This window comes from Myxine glutinosa, chromosome 5 (assembly GCF_964187855.1).
Source record: "Myxine glutinosa chromosome 5, kmMyxGlut1.1, whole genome shotgun sequence".
Taxonomy (NCBI): Eukaryota; Metazoa; Chordata; class Myxini; order Myxiniformes; family Myxinidae; genus Myxine; species Myxine glutinosa.
This window is the reverse complement of record NC_136265.1, coordinates 82,909,575-82,935,829: the sequence shown is the minus strand read 5'-3', so window position 1 is coordinate 82,935,829 and position 26,255 is coordinate 82,909,575. Positions and strand designations below refer to the sequence as shown.

Below are 26,255 nucleotides of genomic sequence, written 5' to 3'. Positions count from 1 at the left end.
TTTTTTCGTTCACAATTTTGGTAGATGAGCAAAACTATACATTTTTGGAATATTCAGAGCATGAGGAATCCAAAAATTAATGTTTACATTTGCGTAGACACCTTTGCGAAAATGACACTCAGGACAGTGATGAAGATCTGCAAAAGCATATTCCTGAACGGTATAGACCTTGTAGATCCTGTGTATAGGACTTATAGTTCAATCTGATACTACCTATAACTTCCTAGAACAACCTATAACTTCAAAGGACTTGCAATATCATGTATTATGTAATACAGTTATATCACAAATATAAAGACAATGGTTTTCAACTACCTTTGTTTGTTGCTTTTCTATAATCCTGAGCACTATTTTGAGGCCTTTATTGGATTCCTTGACCCAGAAAACATAGGATTCGCATATTTAATTAAGTCTCTAGGTTGACTAGAAGCCGAGATCGCGCAAAATATGTATTTTATGGCGGCCATTTTCAAAATCAAAAATGGCGGCCATGCAGGTGTCTGTGCAAATGCCAACATTGATTTTCAGATTCTCCATGCTCTGAAGATTCCAAAAATGTACAGGTTTGCTAATCCCAAAATTTTGAAAGAAATTCTATTTGTTAACATCGTGAACCTGGTTATCTTCATCACTGTCCTGAGTGTCATTTTCGCAAAGGTGTCTACGCAAATGTAAACATAAATTTTTGGATTCCTCATGCTCTGAATATTCCAAAAATGTATAGTTTTGCTAATCTACCAAATTTTTGAACGAAATTATATTTGTTAACATAGTGAACCTGACTATTCCTGGAATCACCAGTGAATAACGGCTATAATACCAATCACAGAAGACGAAACATCCAGGCTGTTGTGAAAAACCAATCGGGGCCACAACTTTAGTCCATCTGGTGGTTTAATTCCATTAAGACCATGACATCATTCTGTAAATACAGGAAATGCAATAGGAATAAGGATTGGCATCACATAGGTCCATTCATAACATTCAATGCAAGCAAGCTTAATATTCTATGCAGGCGTACCGTTAGCGAGTCCACGAGATGTAACATGTCACAGGAGAAGTCCCCCTGAGCACCGACCGCAGCGGGTCTTATAGCCGCGCCCCTAGCGGTGTCAGCGAGCAACGATCATCACCTGGGTTCAGCATTAGTACGAATACGATTTCACTACATTCTCCCCACCGTTAGAATTATACTGCAGAGCGGCTAGAATCGAGCGAGCGTCAGCATTAACAGGGTGTGGAACATGGTATCAGTCGACCCAACCGTACCGGTCCGGGCGGCGAATTTCTCTGCCAGCACGCGTCCGAAATTCCCCGGGTACGGCATCACATATCCCAGAGACCCCGGCGTCGGAGGAGCTACCGGAGTCAGGTGACGAAGGGGGTACCGCCAAGCCTTCGGGCACGGGTAGATGCGGCGAAGGGAGGGTCGGCAGACTTTCAGCGACGGGAGCGTCGGAAGAGTCCATAGTCTCATAGATTGGTTCGATCGGTTCGTCCGATTCCCTACAAGGGTCGGCGATCCCACATGGGGCAAGATGACGTACGGAGACAGTGGTCTCACGTCCATCAGCTGTCATCACATGAGCATGCTCAGGATTAGCCTGGAGTATCTGCACTATGTCCACTAAGGGGTCGTACTTGCTCGTGCGAACTGCCCGTTTGAGGTAGGCCGGCCCGGGCTCAGCGAGCCAACTGGGTGAAGACCGTATACACCCCGTGCTCCTGGGGTGGTGGAAAAGTCTCTCGTGGGGAGTCTGGTTGGTGGCCGTACACAGTAGAGCCCTGATCGAGTTCAACGCCGCAGGTAGCGACCAAGCCCATTTATCGAGGCCCCAGCCGAGGGTCCGGAGGTTGAGCATGACGGCCCTCCATATAATCCCGTTGAAGCGTTCGATCTGCCCATTTGCCTGGGGTCTGTACGGCGTGGTGTAACTAGAAGCGATGTTATTTTGGAGCAGATAGCCTCGCACCTCCTGAGACAAGAAGACCGCACCCCGGTCAGTATGCACATAGGCCGGGTACCCGAACATAGAGAACAAATTCTGTAAGCATCGCATTACCGTGGCAGCAGTTATGTCCACGCACGTATAAGCGAAGGGAAATCGCGAGTACTCATCGACGATAGTGAGCAGATAGCGAGAGTTACTCGACACCGGCAATGGGCCCTTGAAATCCATCGCCAAGCATTCCCACGGCCTCGTAGCCCTAACCAGAGTCCCCATGGGTGGGTTATAGAAACGCAGTTTGATTTCCGCGCATATAGCGCAGTCGCGACAGATACGGCGGATATCGTCAATCGAGTATGGTAGATTGCCACGCCGCACAAAATGAGCGAAACGCGTTATGCCTGGATGCCCCGCAGTGGCATGCAGCACGCGTAGGCCCTCCAAAGTGGCGATACCCGCGCACGTAGCCGGTCTCGATAAGGCGTCGGCGGCCTGGTTATCCTTCCCCGGGCGGTATTTGATAGTGTAGCAGAAGTCGGCAAGCTCTATACGCCAGCGAGTGATTTTCTCATTCTTAATGCGCTGGGCGTGTAATGTGTCGTACATGAACGCAACACTTTGCTGGTCCGTGATGATTTGGAAACATCGCCCGAGTAAGTACTGGCGCCATCGCCGAATAGACTCGACGATCGCATACGCTTCCTTTTCGACAGACGAATGTCTCCGCTCAGCGGAGGTAAGAGTCCGTGAAAAGAAAGCCACCGGACGCCCTCCTTGGGAGAGGGTCGCCGCGATGGCCTGATCCGAGGCATCACTTTCGAGGACGAAAGATCCGCTCTCGTCGATCATCGCCACAGCGGCACTGGCGATGTCGGCCTTAAGGCCTCCAAAGGCCGCCAATGCGGCCGGACGCAGAGGGAATGTGTCGCAGGCCACAAGGGGGCGAAGTTTCACGGAGAAATTTTGGACCCATTTTGAGTGATGGGCGAATAGCCCGAGGGTGCGCTTCAGGGACGCCCAATCGCAGGGAGGGGCCATGTCGAGCAAAGGTCGCAGACGCTCCTTATCCAGAGCGACAGAGCCATGGGTCACAGTGTACCCCAGAAGATCTATCTTGCGTAGAGAGTATTGACACTTATCCTCGTTCATGGTGAAGTGATACCTCTGCGCGACCTCGAGGAAGCGCTTCAGATTAGCATCATGGTGCCCTTGGTCATACCCACAAACCGTAAGATTGTCTAGGTAGACGAAAACATCAGTTAAGTTCTCCCTTGCAATGAGGTCATCCATGGCCCTCTGGAAACAGGCGACCCCGTTCGTTACCCCAAAAGGCAATCGAGTAAACTGGTACAACCGTTGCCCCGACTCAAATGCGGTATAGATACGATCTGCCCTAGAGATGGGGATCTGATGGTACGCACTACGGAGATCGAGAGTGCTGTAGACCGAGTACTGGACCACCTGTCGAACCAGCGCGTCCATCCCCGGAAGGGGGTAGGCATCCAGCTGTGTAAAGCGGTTAATCGTTTGGGAATAGTCAATTACCATGCGTCTGCGGTGTGCATCGCTTAGCACCACCAAGACCTGGGCTCGCCACGGCGACCGGCTAGGTTCTATGATACCGTCTTTCAAGAGCTGAGCCGTTTCGTCCGCAATGAATTGCATGTCTGCTCGAGAGTAGCGCCGTGATTTTACCGCTACAGGGGTACAGTCGGAGGTTAGATTGGGGAACAGCGAAAGCAGCTGGATTTCCATTTTCGCTAGGGCACACACAGCAAGCGCGTCAGCCCCCACAACAAGCGTGTCAGGCCCACCAAACTCCATTTCCAGACGTCCATGTCGCTTAAGAAAATCGTGTCCTAACAGAATATCAGCACATAAAGCAGGTAAGACCATAAGGTGTACATCTGGGAAAACCCGTCCCTTTATCACGAGTTTCAATCGGCATTCCCCCTTCGTGCTGAGTCGAAGTCCCTGGGAAGCCATGAAGATCCGTCTCGTAGACCTCAAGACCTGCCAACCATGCCTGTGCACTAGTCGCTGGTCGATAAAACTATCCGTAGACCCTGTATCCACCAAGGCCCGCACACAATGGCCCTCGACCATGAGGGGAATAAGGGCTTGAGCCAGGCCGGACGAGCCTGCTGGGAGTGGGACCGAACCTCCCGAGTGGGTCGGCCTTGCCTCGTGGGCGGATCCTATGCCAGCGGCAGTTTTCCGGGCATCAGAGGGTGCCCGTGGAGTCTCGTATAAGTTGTTAGGGTGTGTTCCCATGCAATCTGCAGTTTTGCGGTCGTTGCCGGAGTATTAGTTGTTCATGGGGAATCCGTTAAAGCCGTCAGAGAGCTTTCCCATGCATTCTGCAGTTTTGCGGTCGTTGCCGGAGTATTCGTTGTCCATGGGGAATCCGTTAAAGCCATCAGAGAGCTTTCCCATGCATTCCGGTGCTTTGCGATTCGAAATCGCCGTTTGATGTGTATGGGCCTCCGTAGTATTCGAAATCGCCGTTTGATGATCCAAAATCGCCGTTTGATGTGTATGGGCCTCCGTAGTATTCGAAATCGCCGTTTGACGGGTATAGGCCTCCGTAGTATTCGAAATCGCCGTTTGACGGGTGAGGGCCACCGTAGTTGGTACCGAACTCGTGTCGCCGCCAGTGGACACTGTACGCTCTTGAGAGACATGACGAGAACGTACCGCTGGGGCTTGGCGAGGCTCCAAAGCCCCTCGCGTGGCCCGGAGTCTGGTCAAGGATGTATGTGCCATGCCCGATTGAGGATGAGACTGTTGTGGCTGTTCGGTGACTCTCGCCAAGGTCGATTGAGCGACCAGGGGCCCGCGAGGAGGGGCCCTGTCCTTCAAAGCCGGGTAAGGCGCCGTGTTCCGAGCTCGGCTCGTAGGCTCCGCAATGAGCCCATTCAAGGTCGCGCGCGGCCGCGAGCCGCGTGCGGTTTTCCGGCACACTTTTGCGTAGTGCCCCTTTTGCGAGCACAAATGGCATATGGCGTCCCGAGCCGGACACACTGTCCGGAGATGTCATTGTCCCCCACAGAAATAGCAGGTGGCTCCGCGTAAGGCCTTGGGTTTGGTCGTTGCGGCAGCCATCAGGACCGGATCCTCCTCCGGAGCATCCTGGAGTTCCGTGAGCAGTTCCGCTCCCTCGGCGGTAGCACTCTCCGGCCGTGCGTGTAGCGAGGTTCCCGCCAAGAGGCGCATGCGATCATAGGCGTTCGACTGCAACCGCGCTTCAGTGTGTACCTTTCCTTGCTCGAGTGCCGCAGCGAAGGTCAGGTCGGTCTTCTCCAGGAGCTTGAGCCTTAGGTCCTGAGAGGAGACCCCGGCGACATAGGCGACTAGGAGGTCATCCTGAGCCTGCTCGTGAGTCCGTGGCTCCCAGGTGCTGTCCAGCAGGAGTTGCCGGAGCTCCTGGGCATAGTGATCCATCGGCTCGTTGGGTTGCTGGCGTCGCGTTAATAGCAAATGCCGAGCATACACCGGGCTCTTTTCCTTTATGTACAATCGTTTGAGCTCCGCAATAGCAAGGTCGTACGTCGCACATTGTGCGATACTGTTGTACACCTTGTAGTCGATTTTGGAGTGCAGCGTTGCTAGCTTCGCGACAGCCGTCGGCTCGGTCTCAGGCTCAGATCGGGCACGGCACATGCATCCTTGACCAGACTCCGGGCCACGCGAGGGGCTTTGGAGCCTCGCCAAGCCCCAGCGGTACGTTCTCGTCGTGTCTCTCAAGAGCGTACAGTGTCTACTGGCGGCGACACGAGTTCGGTACCAACTATGGTGGCCCTCACCCGTCAAACGGCGATTTCGAATACTACGGAGGCCTATACCCGTCAAACGGCGATTTCGAATACTACGGAGGCCCATACACATCAAACGGCGATTTCGAATCGCAAAGCACCGGAATGCATCGGAAAGCTCTCTGATGGCTTTAACGGATTCCCCATGGACAATGAATACTCCGGCAACGACCGCAAAACTGCAGATTGCATGGGAACACACCCTGGCAACTTATACGAGACTCCACGGGCACCCTCTGACGCCCAGAAAGCTCTCTGACGCTGGCATAGGATCCGCCCGCGAGGCGAGGCCGACCCACTCGGGAGGTTCGGTCCCACTCCCAGCAGGCTCGTCCGGCCTGGCTCAAGCCCTTATTCCCCTCATGGTCGAGGGCCATTGTGTGCGGGCCTTGGTGGATACAGGGTCTACGGATAGTTTTATCGACCAGCGACTAGTGCACAGGCATGGTTGGCAGGTCTTGAGGTCTACGAGACAGATCTTCATGGGTTCCCAGGGACTTCGACTCAGCACGAACAAGGTTGTACTGTGTACAAGGTGGAATAGACCCAAACAGATTTTACTTATAGTACACACCGTGGATAGCGTGTGCAGTTATTCACATACAGGTACAGGCATTGTCCTAGTACATTGAGTGAGTACTGAGTGTTATTCACATACAGGCATTATGGGTAATGGGGCTTGCAAGGGCAAAAAGGTGAACTAGATATTTCCCAAAAAGGTGCCTGCATAAATTACATGTGTAAAGAATATGGTACAGATTCAGTTAAAGATGTTGAATCCTGGTATGAATGGACAAAAGGATGCAAGAAGGAATTCCCAAGAGACGGCACATTTGAGAGGAGCCGATTGGAAACATTAAGAAAAGAATTGGAAGCCAGGGGGAAACAAAAATTAAACGTAGATTGGAAATCATTTCATTACTGGGATATCGAATCTAGGAACAGAGACACCAGAGCAAAAATGCGGGGCTTGTAAAAGGAGGTGAAACAGATACAGAATAGCTGTATCTCCCGCAGCGGCTTTCATCCGCAGCTCAATGGAATACTGCTCTCCCCTCTGGGCTGGTGATCCTGCCTCACACCTAGCTCGTCTTCACGCTGTTGAAACCAAAGCATTCAGAATCATTGGAATCTCCCGCGATAAAGCGAACTCCAAGGGCCTCTCACTCACTCACCGCAGGCAGGTTGGTGGTCTTTCCGTCTTCTACCGACTCCTCTCTGGCCTTGCCCCCTCAGCTCTCTCTGGGCTCTGTCCCGTAAATATTCCTACAGGTCGCACAATATCTGCCTGCAACCCTCTTATGGTTAAACTGCCAAAATCAAGACTCTCTGCTCACCTTCACTCCTTCATTCCTCTTTTCTCCCGCCTCTGGAACAAACTCCCTCACTCTCTTCAATCCCACTCCTCCCTCCAGGTCTTTAAAACAGCTGTTGACCACCATCTCTTATCTTCCCCCATCCAAAACCTTGAACTTTTCTACCCCCGTTAATTTCACCCCAAATCTACTTTTTTGAAATACCAACTTCTCTCCTGGAAGTCCTTGCTGTCCTTGTGTTTATACTTCTCCCACCCCTCCACCCCCTTTCCCATGCCACCTCCATGCAAGCCCTCTCCCTCTCACACATTCCCAATGTCCCTGCTCTCATAATGTTGTGTTTATGTGCTTCCCCTTCTCTCCCCATCTTGTCGACCGCTCCCCTTTTTATATACTTTGTTTGTTTGTCTGTTTGATTTGTTTGCGTGGTAAATGTTAGCTCTTTCACGAGCCTCGATTCTGTATAAAAAAAAACCCACCTTTAGAGGCCATTTTTCCCCGCAAGCGGGGGTTGGCCTTTTTCGGGGACCGTGGTTGTTGTTGTTTTTCGGTCCCCTTTTTGAAGCAATGTTTTACGGCCGGATGCCCTTCCTGACGCCAACCCTTTTTGCCGCCTTTAACGACAAACAGGGAACAAATTATACTAACAAAACAAAATTGTAAATTGTAAATTGTAAATATACAAAACAAACAACAAAAATTTGTAAATCAAATGTCTAAGAGTTAAGGGATAAGGGAGCAAAATTCTAGGAGTATACAACTGGTTGCAAGGTTAAGATAGATCTATTTGGAAGAGTGGTATTTAAAATATTTCAAGATGGCTATGAAATGAATTTGTTGACTCTTTGAAGTTAATTGTTCGAAGTTTTGTTTAAACTTACATTTTGAGTTAAATTGATGATTGTTCATGGAAATAGTTTGGTGGAGGCTTGTTAAAAAAAAACCCCTTGGTTATAGTGTTTTGGAACAAATTAATAAACCATGTGATTCTGATGAGAATAGAAACAAATATGGAACCAAAATAGAAAGACTTTTATGATGACATGAAGTACGAGATAAAAAAGAAGATTGAATCAAGTAATGGTACAAATGAATAGAGTAGCGTCAAGATAAGGACATAATAGAAATGTCATGAATTGTGCCGGTCTTATAAGATCAAATATTCGTAGTTGACACGATGGAACCGATTCCTCATGTAAAAAAAAAAAAAAAATTGGGGAATCCATGATAATGATACATTTTGCATAGTTTGTTTGTTTGCATAGTTTGTTCGGAATTAGATATTCCTATTTGTGATTTTAACCATTACTAATGAATGATTTAAATGCATGAGTGAAGCATTTGTGAGAAATATGAAGGACTCATTTTATTTCTGCTTGGTAATGATATAAAAGGTAAGATAGTGATTACATTCCTCATTTGTTTGTATAACAAGAATCACATAATTTTATATTGTCAATTAATGAATCAGAAGGTTAGAGATATCTGAGTTGGTGGAGATATCATAAATTAAACACATCTGGTGTTTTGCCATTATAAATATACATCGGATGTTGGACCTTCTGTCTTTGCGATATATATGAAAATATATTCTTTGAATGTTTGAATGAAGCTGTAATAAGATAAACATGATCAGTTGGAGCATGGTAACTTAATGTTAAGGTGTACTCACTCTGTCTGATTCAGAGTGTGTGGAGAGCAGACTCATATATGGCTGGGTGAAGAGACCAGCTGGCACTTAAAGAACTGAAGTGGTAACTGCTTTGGGATGAGCTACGAGCAGTAAATTTGGAGAGAAGGGTTTAATTTAGGGCATACACCTCCCTCCAAAGCATGGAAAAGGTACCATCCTCTGGAAGATTTGGAGAAATGATGTTTTCCATCACCACGGGGAAGTCATGTGACCATTCGTCTGAACCACACTGTTATGCATGAGCTAAGAGCGGCCACCTGCTTCAGTTCGGTGCTTGGAAGACCCATTGAGGCAGCAGCCAAATGGGCTTTAATGTCAACAGTCAAGGGCGTTTCTACTCCTCTTGGATGCTTGGGCTGGATGTCATTACTCCATCGACGACCAGGAAATGAAGTCCTGCCTGTGACTGTTGACCAGTGTGGAGTTGTAAGTGGATGGCCTTGCCTTTTCAACACTGGGCCTCCATGTTTCTGGCATGGGCTACGGACCACTTGGACACAATGATCCTAATGTCTCCATCGATGCAACTTTCATCTCAGGCCCACACCTGGCATCGTTTGGATGATCAAGCAACATCTCATCTGCACCCTCTGCCCACTGACGTTGTGTGAAAGGCAGATCAACTGCAACTGGATGACAGCCTTGGTCAAGGTCAACTAAGGCTCACTGCAAGAGTGGCAATGATGCTACGTACGGAGCAGGGTCATTTTATGATCTTGCCCACCTTCTACGCAAAATTATGCAGGTGCTACCATGACGACAGAAGGAGAAGGAAGGTCCATACTTGATTTTCAACCACACAAGTGATCGGTCTCTTTCTCAAACAGAGTTCCAACATTCTCTCTGCAGCAAAGCATCCTGGAATCATAATTGCCAAATGTTGCAGATGTTTTATTTTGAATATTGAATCATGCTGACAGTAAAATAACAGGAATGATTTTATGTTGAACTGATAATTGTTGTGCATTTGCATTTGTGTGCATTTTTGTGCAAAAGGTAAGGTTTGTTTGCAGAGATACTTGTGCTGCTTACTGATGTTAAAGCAATGGAGTAGTGTGTGGTATGATTTCTGCTGGCACAACATCTATCAGTCATTGCAGATAACGTCATATGGCTTCGTGGTCAACAGTGACTCACCTGAATACAACAAACTGAATTGTCAACAACGGATGGAGCAACGAAGAAGAAAACGCCTATGGTCGACCAGATCTTCTCATGGGGATGCAGATTGAACATGAACATGGGTATGCAGATTGAACACCCAAATTTTGTAATTTGAGTGCCTTGTAAATTGTTGTCTAAATTAGTTGTTTAATTTCAACAAAAATAAAAAATTGAGGAATTATAGAAGTTATGAAGACCCTCTACACATTTGTTAGGAGTCCGCAAGTTATCGCAGGCAGTCAAATTCAAACTTGTCCCTGACCCACTTAATTAATAAAATGTATTGCAATGACAATAATCAGAAATAGTTTCATCATTTGCTGAATCTTAATAATACTATGCTCTGGTCCATAATGATCTTGTAGAAAAGGAGTAATTATCTTATTGAGATGTGTGTATTTCTATGCATTACAAACTTAGGAATTCAAGAGTATATCTCGGACTCTGGTAGACTCAAAAGTTGCCTTGTGATGGAAAGATAGACACATCTCTCTTATTTGCAGTGCTGTGTAAATACTAACTTGGGGATAAGATCTGTTAATGCTTTGTTTTACAAAAACGGAGCATCTTCTGACGCTCCTGATTGAAGTGACCAACTGGTGAGATAATGGGTTATCAAGAATTCCCCGTCCTCCGATCTCCCCCCTCCCTACTTCCTAATGTGTTTTCAATAACTCCCCAGTTAGAATGTGTAGATTAGTGCAGTCCGAATGTCGTGAAGACGAAGAACCATCTCGATGTACCATAAATAGGGAATCTGTATAAGACCGTGTTTCGGGTTAAGGGTGTAGTACTGGTGAAAAATTGAGAAAACTACATAGGTACCTTTGAGAGGTATCTAATTTTCAGTTTTTCTTGAAAGATATAATCTTGGCTCTCAGACCAGTTTCAACGCTTCTTTGTCATATTACATGCATATAATTTGCATAAATTAGACCGTCAATAAAAAACAAGGAAAACAAAGAACACATTTCTACTTCTATCTTCTATGTCACCTATCATACTTTTCACACAAAACTTGGTACATGTATTATACATGTGTTACTCTACTATCTGATGAGAGGATTTAGTGAAATTATGTCAAATGTTCACTAATTAGCTAATTATGCCAATTACCAGATAAAACTTGGTTGTCCTTCAATAAATCCACAATGGCTACTCCTAGAAACAAAAGCCTTCATCATTTTAAAGGAAGTGATATTCTGAATATCCTGTCCAAATTCCAGCCCAAAAGAATAATGCAAATTAAAGTTATAACAAATAATTCTACTTCCGGTTATTGAGGGGCATGTATGATGTTAGAAAATTTGGAAATTTTTCAATAATTATGGGTACTTCTATGACCTCTAATAGCATGATTCTTGTTTATAAGACTATAAGGAAACTGTTCAGCTAAAAAAAAATAAAAAAAATTAAAAAATCACCTGTTCACCAGTACTACACCCTTAAGCTTGTATATTCGTCAGCATCACGAGGGGTGGGGCTTGTTAATTAGCTTCGAGATTATGGGTAAATTAATCCCCTGTGTGTCGTTGCCTCTGTAAGCTATTGCTTTGGTCCTTATGACTGCACTAGACACCGAGCCAAAATCGCCCATTAACCGCACTAATTAATATGAAAACCACCGGAAGCCAGGCATGAAGCACTACCGCTGATTACCCCGACTTGGAAATCACACAGGACAGGCAGCTCTGTGGAGACAGCCCAAAGAGCGGCGATTGGGTGGTGAATTGGATTGACACAAAGACGAGTAAGAAGGGACTCGCTGATTAGTGAAGGGAGGACAAATGACGTAAGGGCCTTAATGATAAAGGAACGTGCTGGCGGACATTGTCTCTCCCTGCTTCTTAGTCCATGAGCTGGAGGGGCCCACCGAGCACCCCCCCCCCCCCTACCAATCAACGAAACTATATTTTTTTGAAACTCTGAAATGTACTGTTTGAGAAATTATATGTTAACATGTGATAAATTGGGACTCAGTATGGATTTTGAGAGACTGAAAGTTGCTATTTCCTCTGTTATGATGGTATATTGGCTATATTGGATGTTATGATGGTTATACACGATGGTATACATAAGCAGATTTTGTTTTTTAATCCAACCAAAGATGGCTGATTGGCGGCCTTTAACTGCAGTGCATTCAGAAAGTATTCAGACCCCTTCACTTTTTTCACATTTTGATATGTTGCAGCCTTATGCTGAAATCATTGAAATTCATTTTTTCCCTTATCAATCGTCACTCAATACCCCACAATGACAAAGAGAAAACAGGATTTTAGAAGGTTTTGCAAATTTATTAAAAAGAAAAAACTGAAATATCACTTTGACATAAGTATTCATCCCCTTTGCTATGACACTTGAAATTTATCTCAGGTGCCTCCCATTTCTCTTGATCATCTTTGAAATGTTTCTACACCTTTATTGGAGTCCACCTGTGGTAAACTCAACTGATTGGACATGATTTGGAAAAACACACGCCTGTAGATATAAGGTCTCACAGCTGACAATGTGTATCAAAGCAAAAACCAAGCCATGAGGTCGAAGGAACTGCCTGCAGAGCTCAGAGACAGGATTGTGTCGAGGCACAGATCTGGGGAAGCCTACAAAAAATCTCTGCTGCATTGAAGGTTCCCAAGAGCACAATGGCCTCCGTAATTCTTAAATGGAAGAAGTTTGGAACAACCAGGACTCCTCCGAGAGCTGGCCGCCGGCCAAACTGAGCAATCGGGGGAGAAGGTCCTTGGTAAGAGAGGTGACCAAGAACCCGATGGTCACTCTGGCTGAGCTCCAGAGATCCTGTGTGGAGATGGGAGAAACTTCCAGAAGGCGGGTTTCCAAGACAACCTTCCAGACGGACTGAGAACCGCGGGTTTCCAAGCAGGAACGGTGAGTGGACAGGCGCGGCCCATTTGATTCATGCGCGAGGCTAGAAGTGAAAAGACTCACAGTGAGGCCTGGCTTCCCGCCCACACGCTGCGCGCCAATGAATGTGCGTTTCACCGCCAAAGCCTCGGATGATCACTGACGAGATTTCGGAGACGCTATGAGCGAATTCCCCCACTAAAATTACACACATTTATTTTCGTTCTTATATATTTCCCTTTGTCTGTGTGGAGGGTCCCTCAATTTAGGATTTTAGTTTTATCATGCTTTCTTTGTTACCGGCATTTTCAGAAATAGACCTGTTTATTTTTTTACATTTTAATTACGTGTTGTTTGAGTTACTTTATCCAGGTGTGAAGACGTCGGGTGGAAGCCGTTCAGGTAAGCGCTCCGGTCCCCTCTCCTCCCACCCCCCTCACTTACCCCAACGAGTATCCTCCGCTATATTTTTGGCTGAACGCCTCAGAGTTAAAGCTTGTTCAGCAATCCGTTTCCTCAAACGATATTAATCGCGAGGAACATGACAATATATCTGGTTATTTGACAATATACGTTTTGTCTTAATGCTGCTGTCTGTTTGAGGAGACATGCATAATAAAGAGAACTAGCTTTTTCACATATCCTTTATTACCCTCTTTGAGGAGAGGTTATTGCATTTGAGTTCGTTTGTTACTTGCCGGAATAGATTCCGGCAAGTATGTTGGTTGGTTGGTTTGTCTGTCTGTCTGTCTGTTTGTGCACAGTACTATGTCTACACCATTACACATAGCATCGCCATACTTCACACATATTTGGCCTTGACCTGGAATAGACTGTTCCCAATTTTTAACTCTCCAGGCCCAAGGTCAAGGTCAAGGTCACCCTAAACGTGAAAACCGCGAGAATTTAATCTTGCAGCCACCATGTTGGTGCTCGCCGTCACTGCGATGCGAAGCGAAACACGCCTCAGAGCTGTCACATTCACAATCGCTATGTCGTATGTACTCCCGATACGTGCTTCATTGTAAAAACTACCAAGTCAACAGTTAAAAGGATTTTGAGCCGATAGGCGTTACGGCCTTGGCAAGATCGACAGGGATCTGTTAGCTTATACACCGCCCAAATAGCTAGGCTGGCTATACAACACCAACAACAACAACAGGCATTTTAAGGCCATTTTCCCTGCAAGAGCCGAGGTTAGCCTTGCGGTCCCCATGACAATCTTCTCCATTTTGCCCTATTTTCTGCATCTCCCCTTGTTAACCCCCTTGCCCGCATTTCTTCTTCGACCATCTTCAGCCAAGTCTTTCTCGGTCTTCCCCGTCCTCTACTTCCTTCTGCATTCATTTCCATCACTCTTCTCAACCAGTCACTTTCATCCTTCCTCAACACATGACCAAACCATCTCAAACTGTTTCTCTTCACAGCATCCATCACAGGCTCCATTCCCATCATCTTTCGCAATTCATAATTTGTCTTCCTCTCTCTCAACGATACTCCACACATCCACCGAACCATTCGCATTTCCACCCTTTCCAGCCTTCGTTGCTGCTCTGCGTTCATTACCCATGTCTCGCTCCCATAAATCATAACACTTCTCACACATGCAGCACGCACCTTTCCCTTCAGCTTCAACGACATTCCCCTCCTCGTCAGCACACCACTCAGTTCCCAAAACTTCTTCCATGCACATCTCACTCCAGCAACCGTTGCCGAGTCTGTCCACCTTCTCCATTCAGCATGTCTCCAAGGTAACAAAATGTTTTCACACCTTCCAGCTTCACCCCATCTCCAAGATCCAACTCAACCTGTCCTCCATCTGCAGCTCCCTCTGTGCACACCTTACATTTGAAAGTAGCTGCCACACTGGTTAATGACCCTCTCAAACCACGACATTTTTGATGAACCCACTCAGCGCACATTGTACAGTGAATGGAGTTCACTCCGACACCCTTCCTGCACACAGCACATGGCCACTTCCCAGATCTTTCCACCTCACCACATGCTTTACCACTTGCCATCACCTTCGTTTTTCCGATATTCACCTTCAGACCTTTTGTCTCCATGCATTCCTTCCACTTGTTCATCTTCTCCTTCAGTCCATCCATACTTTCTGCAATCAACGCCAGACCATCTGCATCCAACTACTCCCACGGTAAACCCTCCTTTACGTTCTGAGCCAGCACCTCCATCACAGTTACAAATAGTAGTGGACTTAGTACCGACCCCTGATGCACTCCCACCTTCACCTCAAACTCACCACTGTTCCCATCCTTCCAGCTGTGCGCGCTATTTTGTACATTGCCATCACTACTCTGATCAACCATTCCTCCACTCTTAACTTCCTCAATGCCCATGTCACTACTTCACGTGGAACCCTAACGAATGCTTTCTCCAAATCAACAAACCCAAGAAACAACTTCTTCCTCTTCTCCATGTACTTCTCCTGCAACTGCCTCACAATAAAAAGCGCGTTTGTCGTTCCTCTTCCTGGCATAAATCCAAACTGCATTTCGCCAATCTTCACTTTCTTCCTTATCCTCCTCTCCAACACCCTTTCCAATACCTTCATTCCATGCTCCAATAACTTTATCGCTCGATACGAGCCACACTCCAGAGGGTCACCTTTCCCCTTGTATAGAGGGACGAGGGTACTCAGTTCCCAATCCACTGGAATGTGGCCTTCTGTCACCACCAGTTTGCAGATCTCTGTCATTCTCTTCACACCCCAACTTCCTGCTGCCTTCAACATATCTCCCACAACTCCCGTCAGCCCTCCCGCTTTTCTGCTCTTCATTGGTTTTGTCACTTCCTCAACTTCCTTCTCGGTTATCTTCTCTGCCGGTCCTAAAAGTGGGTTGCTCTCTGTGTTGCCATCCCATTCATTCTCTGCATTCAACAGTATTTCCATATATCTCTTCCATCTTCTTTAATTCCATCTGGGTCCACAAGGATTTGTCCCACTTCATCCTTCAAGCAACTCACCCCCATCACATCACACCTCTCTTTCGCTATCTGCTTTGCAATCCTGAATACCGCTCTCTGACCCTCTTCCAACTCCAAGCGTTTCGCGAACATTTTCCGACATGCCTCCTGCGCCTTTGCTACCCCTTTCTTTGAAGCCTTCTATCTTTCATGCTCTGCCTTTTCTGCCCCCATACCCTTCGCCTTCGGCCACTCCTTGAACTTCTTCCTCTTCTAGTCAATCTTCTTTCCAACTTCATCATCCCACCACCATGTTTCCGAGTGCCTCGGTGGTCCTTTTGTCCATCCACATACCTCACCAACGGCTCCCAACAGACTAACTTTCATTGACATCCAACCACTTTCAAGCTCAACCACATCATCCTCTACCCTACTCAGCCTCTCTTTTGATGCCTCCCTCACAGTCACCTCTTTCAACCTCCACACCTTAATTCTCGGTTGGTACTTCACCCGCCGAGCTCTCCTCACGGGTATGCTGGCTATGCTGCTAGTTATACACCGCCAGCAAGAGTATACATGTATAGATTTCAAGAGTATACTTGTGTCGACATAGATTTCCCGCCATTTTGATCCAAAATGGCCGATAAAAAAAAAGTACATTCCGGGAAGTGTTCGGTCTCTGACCGATTTTTCATTTGATTGTCTGACTGTATGATTGTTTGTCCGCACAGAATCAATATGATTTTCTCTGCAACCGTTGGTCCGAATGACAGGAAATTGTCACCATATATGCAACTCCACCTGCATTATTTTTTTTTAATGACAATTATGACGTCATAGGTCACGTGGTTCGGCCGCCATCTAGGAAAAACCGAAAAACTTTGCATCTCTATATCTCCGAAAGCGCTGAATAGAGAAAATTGAGACATGGCTCATTGGAAAGAACGCTCCAAGTGGAATAACATCTGTTAATCATGATGTCATAGGTGCCTCCATTTTGACGTCATAATTTGACAAGTACAAAACTACATCCGATCAAGATGAAATTTCTTGAGCATAATCTCGGAATAAATTGGTAGAGAATTTTTTAAAATAATGATGACGTCATTGGTCATGTGTTCGACCGCCATCTTGGGAAAACCGAAAAACTTTGCACCCCGATATCTCTGAAAGCCCTGCATCAAAAAAATTGAGACGTGGCTCATTCTAAAGAACTGTCCATTGGGAATAACATCTCTTAATGATGATGTCATAGGTGAATCCATTATGATGTCATAATTCGACAAGTTCAAAACTTCATTTGAGCAAGATGAAATTTATTGAGCATCATCTGAGGTTAAATGAGTGGAGAAAAAAAAATGATGACTATCGGTGACGTGGTTCAGCCGCCATATTTGTTTTGATACAAAAGCCTTAAAAACAACTCAAAACATGTCCTGGGGAGGGTCTGCAATCCCTGATTGGTCTTTGCAGTTGTAACTTCAGTGATCATGACTAAAATGTCCATCCAGCTCACTCCTTGCAATACTTCTGTCTTTTTAACACATGGTGAAATGGACGAACACAGATACTCGTTGGAGAAGAAAGATTGGATTATCAGTCATTGCATTGTGAGGATAGGGCTGTCCAAAAAGTTTGGATTGCCCACAGATGTTATGAGAGATACCGTGGAACCATGGGATGAGCCTTCCATGATGCCAAACCAGTCAAATGAAACTGGTCAAGGGAACTTTCTAAAATTGACTTTTCAACTCTGTAATGGAAATGATCCTGGCATAAAGTTATTTTGATAATGAAATCAGAGTTCATGGTTGTTTTCTCTTCATTTATTGCAAACTTAACCACAAGCCTTGACAAAATAAACGACAAATAAACGAAACAAAACCACAAACAAGTCTTCTCGTCTGCATTCGCAGGTGGGCCTTGTACTTTATCTCCCCAACGGTGGGTCTGCATCGTATCATTCTGTTATGTTCCGGTCTTGCTGTTGGGCTTCTGGTATTGAGCCGTGGTCTGAGTTCCCATCCTGTTTCACAACTTCTCTTTCAGTTATTGTGAATTGGTTGTCATTATCTTCTGCTTCTCAAGAAGAACAGTATCTCAGTTTCTCTTGTCGTGCTGCACTCACCTCTTGTCTCTCCATCTGCTGTGCAGTTCCATTGGTCTGTGAGTGCTCCTAATCTTCCAAAGTTTGTACTGTGGGATTTTCATCCCAAGTATGTGTGATATTCATCCGTTGTGGCTGTGAAGGAAGTTCTCCATTTGTTGGTCACCATTCACTTCTTATTCCATCTTCGACTTGTCCTTGCTGCAACCGCTTATGTTTTCATAAGAGTTTAATTTGGCTCCACCAAAGTGATATTTTAATGACAATGTTTTTGGAATAGCCGCTCCCAAGTGTTTGCATTTGTAACATTATGCCCTTTCCTTCTCAACTGTGTGAATTTCTCCATGTCTGATGAGGAACTTGCAAAATCTCTTGTGCATAACTTACAGAGCATTTATTTGTGAGGCCCCTCTCACCTCTCCAGGGTGTACTTTTTGATGTTTATATAAATTTGATGAACAAGCATACGCGTTGCCACACACAGAACACTTGTACGGCTTCTCACCTGTGTGAATTCTATTGTGGGTTTTCATTGCCGAGGAATTTTGAAAATCCTTATTGCAAACGGAGCACTTATACGGTCTTCTTCCACTGTGTACTTTTTTGTGTTGATATAAATGTGAAGAATGACCAAAATCCTTGTGGCAAACCAAACACTTGTATGGCTTTTCTCCTGTATGTATTCTTTGATGATTCTTCAAAATATGCGAAAAAGTAAAGGCTTTAGGACACACAGAACATTCGAAAGGCTTCTCACCTGTGTGTATTCTTTGATGCTGATGTAAATATGATGAATTATCAAAGTCCTTATTACAAACTGAACATTTGTTGGGGTTTTCTCCTGTATGTCTTCTTTGATGATTCTTCAAAATGTGCGAAAAAGTAAAGGCTTTCGGACACACAGAACATTTGAAAGGCTTCTCACCCGTGTGAATTCTTTCATTGATGAGGAAGTTATAAAATCCTTGCTGCACACAGAACACTTGTACGGCTTCTCACCTGTGTGAATTCTTTCATGTATTTTCAATGATGAGGAAGTTATAAAATCCTTGCTGCACACAGAACACTTGTACAGCTTCTCACCTGTGTGAATTCTTTCATGTCTTTTCAATGATGAGGAAGTTATAAAATCCTTGTTGCACAAAGAACACTTGTACGGCTTCTCACCTGTGTGAATACTTTCATGTATTTTCAATGATGAGGAAGTTATAAAACCCTTGCTGCACACAGAACACTTGTACAGCTTCTCACCTGTGTGAATTCTTTCATGTATTTTCAATGATGAGGACGTTATAAAATCCTTGTTGCACAAAGAACACTTGTACGGCTTCTCACCTGTGTGAATACTTTCATGTCTTTTCATTGATGCGTACATTCGAAAATCCTTGCTACACACAGAACACTTGTACGCCTTCTCACCCGTGTGTATTTTGTTATGATGATGCAAAGATGATGAAAAAGTAAACGCTTTGCCACAGACAGGACACTTGCACGGCTTCTCACCTGTGTGAATTCTTTCATGTTTTTTCATTGATGAGGAAGTTATAAAATCCTTGCTGCACACAGAACACTTGTACAGCTTCTCACCTGTGTGAATTCTTTCATGTACTTTCAATGATGAGGAAGTTATAAAACCCTTGCTGCACACAGAACACTTGCACAGCTTCTCACCTGTGTGAATTCTTTCATGTATTTTCAATGATGAGGAAGTTATAAAATCCTTGCTGCACACAGAACACTTGTACGGCTTCTCACCTGTGTGAATTCTTTCATGTATTTTCAATGACGAGGCAGTTATAAAATCCTTGTTGCAAACAGAGCACCTGTGCGGTCTTCTTCCAAAGTGTATTTTTTTATGTTCGGAGAAACGTGCAGATTGACCAAAAACCTTGCCACAAAAAAAACACTTGTACGGCTTCTCACCTGTGTGAATACTTTCATGTCTTTTCATTGATGCGTACATTCGAAAATCCTTGCTGCACACAGAACACTTGTACGGCTTCTCACCTGTGTGAATTCTTTCATGTATTTTCAATGATGAGGTAGTTATAAAATCCTTGCCGCACACAGAACACTTGTACGGCTTCTCACCTGTGTGAATTCTTTCATGTATTTTCAATGATGAGGCAGTTATAAAATCCTTGTTGCAAACAGAGCACCTGTGCGTTCTTCTTCCAAAGTGTATTTTTTTATGTTCGGAGAAACGTGCGGATTGACCAAAAACCTTGCCACAAAAAAAACACTTGTACGGCTTCTCACCTGTGTGAATACTTTCATGTCTTTTCATTGATGCGTACATTCGAAAATCCTTGCTGCACACAGAACACTTGTGCAGCTTCTCACCTGTGTGAATTCTTTCATGTATTTTCAATGATGAGGAAGTTATAAAATCCTTGTTGCACAAAGAACACTTGTACGGCTTCTCACCTGTGTGAATACTTTCATGTCTTTTCATTGATGCGTACATTCGAAAATCCTTGCTACACACAGAACACTTGTACGCCTTCTCACCCGTGTGTATTTTGTTATGATGATACAAAGATGATGAAAAAGTAAACGCTTTGCCACAGACAGGACACTTGTACGGCTTCTCACCTGTGTGAATTCTTTCATGTTTTTTCATTGATGAGGAAGTTATAAAATCCTTGCTGCACACAGAACACTTGTACAGCTTCTCACCTGTGTGAATTCTTTCATGTACTTTCAATGATGAGGAAGTTGTAAAACCCTTGCTGCACACAGAACACTTGCACAGCTTCTCACCTGTGTGAATTCTTTCATGTATTTTCAATGATGAGGAAGTTATAAAATCCTTGCTGCACACAGAACACTTGTACGGCTTCTCACCTGTGTGAATTCTTTCATGTATTTTCAATGATGAGGCAGTTATAAAATCCTTGTTGCAAACAGAGCACCTGTGCGGTCTTCTTCCAAAGTGTATTTTTTTATGTTCAGAGAAACGTGCGGATTGACCAAAAACCTTGCCACAAAAAAAACACTTGTACGGCTTCTCACCTGTGTGAATACTTTCATGTCTTTTCATTGATGCGTACATTCGAAAATCCTTGCTGCACACAGAACACTTGTACGGCTTCTCACCTGTGTGAATTCTTTCATGTATTTTCAATGATGAGGTAGTTATAAAATCCTTGCCGCACACAGAACACTTGTACGGCTTCTCACCTGTGTGAATTCTTTCATGTATTTTCAATGATGAGGCAGTTATAAAATCCTTGTTGCAAACAGAGCACCTGTGCGGTCTTCTTCCAAAGTGTATTTTTTTATGTTCGGAGAAACGTGCGGATCGACCAAAAACCTTGCCACAAAAAAAACACTTGTACGGCTTCTCACCTGTGTGAATTCTTTCATGTATTTTCAATGATGAGGTAGTTCCAAAATCCTTGTTGCACACAGAACACTTGTACGGCTTCTCACCTGTGTGAATTCTTTCATGGCTTTTCATTGATGAGGAAGTTCTAAAATCCTTGCTGCACTCAGGACACTTGTACGGCTTCTCACCTGTGTGAATTCTTTCATGTTTTTTCATTGATGAGGAAGTTCTAAAATCCTTGCTGCACTCAGAACACTTGTACGGCTTCTCACCTGTGTGAATTCTTTCATGGCTTTTCATTGATGAGGAAGTTATAAAATCCTTGTTGCACAAAGAACACTTGTACGGCTTCTCACCTGTGTGTATTCTTTCATGTATTTTCAATGACGAAGAATTTGGAAAATTCTTACTGCAAACAGAGCACTTTTGGAATTTCTCACATTGGTCAATTTCTCCACTTTCTGGCTTTAGGATATGGGAGGAGGTTCTCCCAGAACTCAAAATCTCCACATCCTTTTTCGGTGAAGGATCATTATTCAGGGGATTCTGACCTGTGTGTATTTTTTGATGAAGATTTAAAGATGACGAAAGAGTAAATGATTTGTCACACACAGAACACCTGTATGATCTCCCACTTCCTTGGATGTTGATTAATGTCTCTGTACAACTTTTGCAACTGCGGTTGCCAGACACGATGCCAAACTTGTCAGTTTCATCACAAATAGTCGGAGTCATGTGTGGATTGAAAACTTCTGGGTTAAACAACTTGGAACAGTTGGAACAAGAAACCAGTTTCATTTGTTTCTCTGTAAAGACAAATCACAAAAAGCATAAAAATTCAAACCATCTTTGAAAAGTATTGGATAATTGACAAATATTTCACACAAGATACATTTGAGGAAACACAAACTACATTATCAGACGTTATTCTGGAAATGTATTCAATCAAAAGTGTGGCTCCATCCAACGAAGGGTTAACACTCGAAACATCAGCTCCTTGCTTTTCATGACAGTTACCAAACTTCAATAAAAATCTGTGGAATTCAGAATGCTTCGTTCTACTTGTCCGCAGACAAGGAATGATTGTCAAAGCTCGAGCTTCTCCAATTTCCAGAGAAGAGGGGTGAAACAACTTAAGGGTCCCAACTCTCGAGGGAGAATAAGAATTCACAGTGCTCTGAAAAGGTTTTTTTTTTACGACGTAGCCCATGGGGCAAAGCCATCTAGAACACAGTTTGTCCATCCGTATGTATGTCGGGGGCAGGGCATGGGGGGCCATGGGGGGCACCACGTGACCCAGGGCACCTGAGAAATATATATATAATTGTCTTTCTTTTACTTGCTTCAAAAAAGCTAGATTCAATTGCAAAACATGTTGTCCATGGCTCGGTCAGATCCAGCCTGGAGAGACGTTTTTTCAGCATCTTCTGAAGGAAGAAAGTTATGGGAATAGTTGTAAGTTAACCTCGAACAGGGGATGATGTAAGATGTATCCTTTGATTTGTTCCTTTGATTTGTATGTGTTTTACTGCCAAAAGTAAATACCATTGAACTTTACTATGGGAACGCATCCCTGGGCCTTGGAAAGCCCAACTCGTTTGGAATTAGAGCCTGAGAAATATCTTACTTTCTGTGTCTTCAAAGGCCCTCTCTTGTCTGAGGTCATACTTTCGCGCAGCGTTTTTTCTGTTATTTCATGTATATAACAAATTGTATTTTGCTGAGTTTTGAGGGCGGCTTGGACTTGCATGGTATGGTGTGGCAAAGCCTTGCGATTTCAAGACGTGCTCCACAATATTGTGTTTGCTCGATTTTTCATTAAACCTCACTTGCTGCTTCGAAGGTGCCTCTTCTTGAGTTCCAAAGGGGGGGGACAACCCGTCATTTGGTGTCAGAAGTGGGATCATCCAGGTGCATGTCGAGGGGGGCACGCTCCTCAGGTCAGGGAGAGGCAAAAAGCCAGCGCTGGCACCATTTGGGCTGAGGTAAGCATATTTGCATACCTAAATTTAAAGCCTCTCTCTTCCATTTGGATGCGTGGGGCCTCTGGACTGTACTTGAGCATGTATCTCGAACCAAATTGAAGCAGCAACCAGTGGATTAATGAATCGAGCAAGGAGGGCGCCCTAGGTTAGGAGGGATAGCCCTTGAGGGATAGCCCTCAGGTTAAGGTATGAGACCCCCGGCGTGGGAGTAGGTAGCTAGACCCCGGCGTGGGAAGAAGACTAGACCCAGGCGTGGGTGGATAAGGATAAGGATAAGGATAAAAATAAGGATAAGAATAAGGATAAGAATAGGTCATAGGTATAAAGACTAGACCCCGGCGTAGGCTTGGATAAGTAAGTTAAGCTACGCACTGGATGTGTGTATCTGATAAATCCCCACCCCTAAGGCCTTCTTTGTCCTGTTCCAGGATCTAAGGCATGCACATCTGGTGCGTTTTTACCTAAAGGTAGGGAGTTCTGACAATATATGCTATAGGCAGCAAGTGTTAGGAGAAATAACAGAGGATTATAATGTACGAGGTGTGTGGAATCCAGCTGTGAACACGCGAGCCGACACGTGCAGGCAGGTCGCCGTGGCAACGGGGTAACCGCGGTGAACCGCGAGGCGGGGACAAAGGCAAGACAGGAATGCGGATATTCCATGCTGTGCATGGCATGAACGCATTCGCATGCCCGAGGCAGGCGAGGGAGGATTATAACAAGCCAGAGACGATGTTTAAACAGTGAGACATGAAAAGTAAATGATGCAGCCAGGAGTTGTGGTTGCACCTTTGTGAACAACGTGAGTGATGAGATAGCTTGGAGTGATGTGTTGTGGTGAGCACATGTATGTTGTGCGCTGAGTGGAAGTGGTGCTGCATTGTGAAGCATGCTTCCAAGGAGGGCTGTGGAATGCCAGAGTTGGAAGCGTTTTTGTTTTGCATTTCGAGGGAGATATCGGTGATTTTTATATTTGGAAATAGGAACCTTATGTGATTTTTGGAGAAGGATATATTAAACTGGAAGAAAAGCGCAGGTACCAGGTAGGAGAAAGGCAGGAGAAGTGCTGAGACTTCAAGAGCAGAGGAAGAAGCAGATAAAGCACAGGAAGAAAGAAATCCAGGTAGAAACCAACAGGGCAGGTGAGCCTGAAGGGGATGGATAGGCTCACAGCAAGGGGCCAGGTAAGTTCACAGGTAGGAAGTATATGGAGTGTGCATGAGTGTGCATGAGAACAAGATTAAGAATAATCCCGTGTGCATGAATTTCTACTGTATTGTATGGAGAATGAAGTGTCAGTCACATGGTATGTGTGTATAAGGGAACGAATGCTCTGTCATTGAAGCGTGTATTTGTGTTTATTGTGTGTGTGCCATTGATGTGTCATTGACATGTGATTGACTGACAAGGGGTTCCCTACATTGCCTGCAGGCGTTAGGCAATGCGGATGGATGTGTGTCATTGACGTGTGATTGACAGTTGACAAGGGGTTCCCTACATCGCCTGCAGGAATTAGGCAAGTCGAGGAGTACCGGCCACTTGTGTATTGTATATGGGTATTGGATGAGTATGCATTTTTGAGTCAGAGGTCAAGGGTGAGATATCCTGTTGTTGCGACCTGACCACATTGGGTATGATGAAGTGATATTATATTCATGTAAAAGTAGAAATTGATTGAGTAAATTTGGGGCCAATAAATAAAAGGTGTCAGTTTGGATTTTTATTGAGTCAATCAATATGGGATTCAGTCTGCTTGGGGAAAATGGCAGGCGAAAGTGAGCCTGTGTGAAGAGCATGTCTAGACAGGGTTTTAAAACATGTATTTAATTATACACATTAACAGCTCTCCAGATTTAGCATGGGAGTAAAAGTCAAAGATGACAGGCTGAGTCAACCAACTGGGTGTTTATTCAACGGCAGGTAGGGGCTTGTATTTGGCTGACTTGGGATTGCAGAATGCGTTGAATAAAGGGAGATACTTAAAGACGGGAACTCTGAGCTCTCTCGGTCGTTCTCCAGATCGGAGGAAACGGTTTCGTGAAAGGGGTTACACTTGATGGGCCGACTTATGGGCAGGAATAGGGAATTTGTACAGAATGCAGGCGATAACCCACCTGTGTCTATCCCTGTGTGTGTGTGTGTGTGTCTGTCTGATTTTCTGGCCGTCCATGGAGTCATGTTTCTGAACACTGATTTTGAGGGAGTTGCGGGTGTGCCACGGAGCTCAGGTGCACCTGCAGTGGTTGGAAGGTGGTGTGAACGGTGTTGTTCGTGGTGGAGGCCTCGTGTTAAAGATACTAGGGCATGCCCGTACTATATATATATCTAAAAGTATATCCCCCCCCCTCTATTTACATGCAATGGTTTGGTCCAAAGCGAACGGCTTGCGAGTACGGTGACAATCCCCCCCCTCTATTTACATGAAATGGTTTGGTCCAAAGCGAACGGCTTGCGAGTACGGTGACAATCCCCCCCCTCTATTTACATGAAATGGTTTGGTCCAAAGCGAACGGCTTGCGAGTACGGTGACAACCCCCCCCCCTCTATTTACATGAAATGGTTTGGTCCAAAGCTAACGGCTTGCGGAGTTTGGTAAAGAAATCGCCATCGCGTGCACAAATGCGCAGGAAAGCGAATGAATCGCAAATTAGTTTTAATTAGTTTTAAAACATAGTTTAACGCCCGAGCGAGTTTAACGCAATCGCAAATCGCATCGCAAAGCGAAAGAATCGCAAATTAGTTTTAATTAGTTTTAAAACATAGTTTAACGCCAACATAGCGCCAACATAGTTTGCCGACGGGAAATAAATGAATACGCTCTCAAATGTGCCGTCCGAGGCAGAGTCTGTTCGCCACGTTCGGCACACGTGATAGCTCGCTGCTCTCTGATTGGTTGAATCGTTTTTTGGACATAGCTCGGTAACTACTTCTCCGATTAATATGAAACCTTGAAAAGGCACATCCTCGGGTCCCCAGCAATATACCTGGCAAGTTTAAAGTATATCGGACCCGTGGTTGTCGAGAAACAGCGGTCACAGACAAACATACAAACATACAAACATACAAACATACACACAGAGATTACTGGAATTATAGATAGATGACGTG

At 44.9% G+C, this 26,255-nt stretch overlaps 1 protein-coding gene across 1 annotated transcript in view; it reads right to left on the bottom strand.

Annotated features, from left to right (window-relative positions):
• Positions 1 to 6,524: 6,524 nt before the first annotated feature.
• The window catches only part of LOC144892140 (uncharacterized), a 63,188-nt gene continuing 43,457 nt past the window's right edge, over positions 6,525 to 26,255 (bottom strand). Inside the window, exons 3-8 of the mRNA XM_078777367.1 lie at positions 21,782 to 21,968; positions 21,148 to 21,571; positions 20,175 to 21,063; positions 19,720 to 20,090; positions 18,915 to 19,635; positions 6,525 to 6,544 (exon numbers count right to left, since the gene is read on the bottom strand). Coding sequence (XP_078633493.1) covers positions 6,525 to 6,544; positions 18,915 to 19,635; positions 19,720 to 20,090; positions 20,175 to 21,063; positions 21,148 to 21,571; positions 21,782 to 21,968 — 2,612 coding nt within the window. The remainder of the gene's footprint in view (positions 6,545 to 18,914; positions 19,636 to 19,719; positions 20,091 to 20,174; positions 21,064 to 21,147; positions 21,572 to 21,781; positions 21,969 to 26,255) is intronic.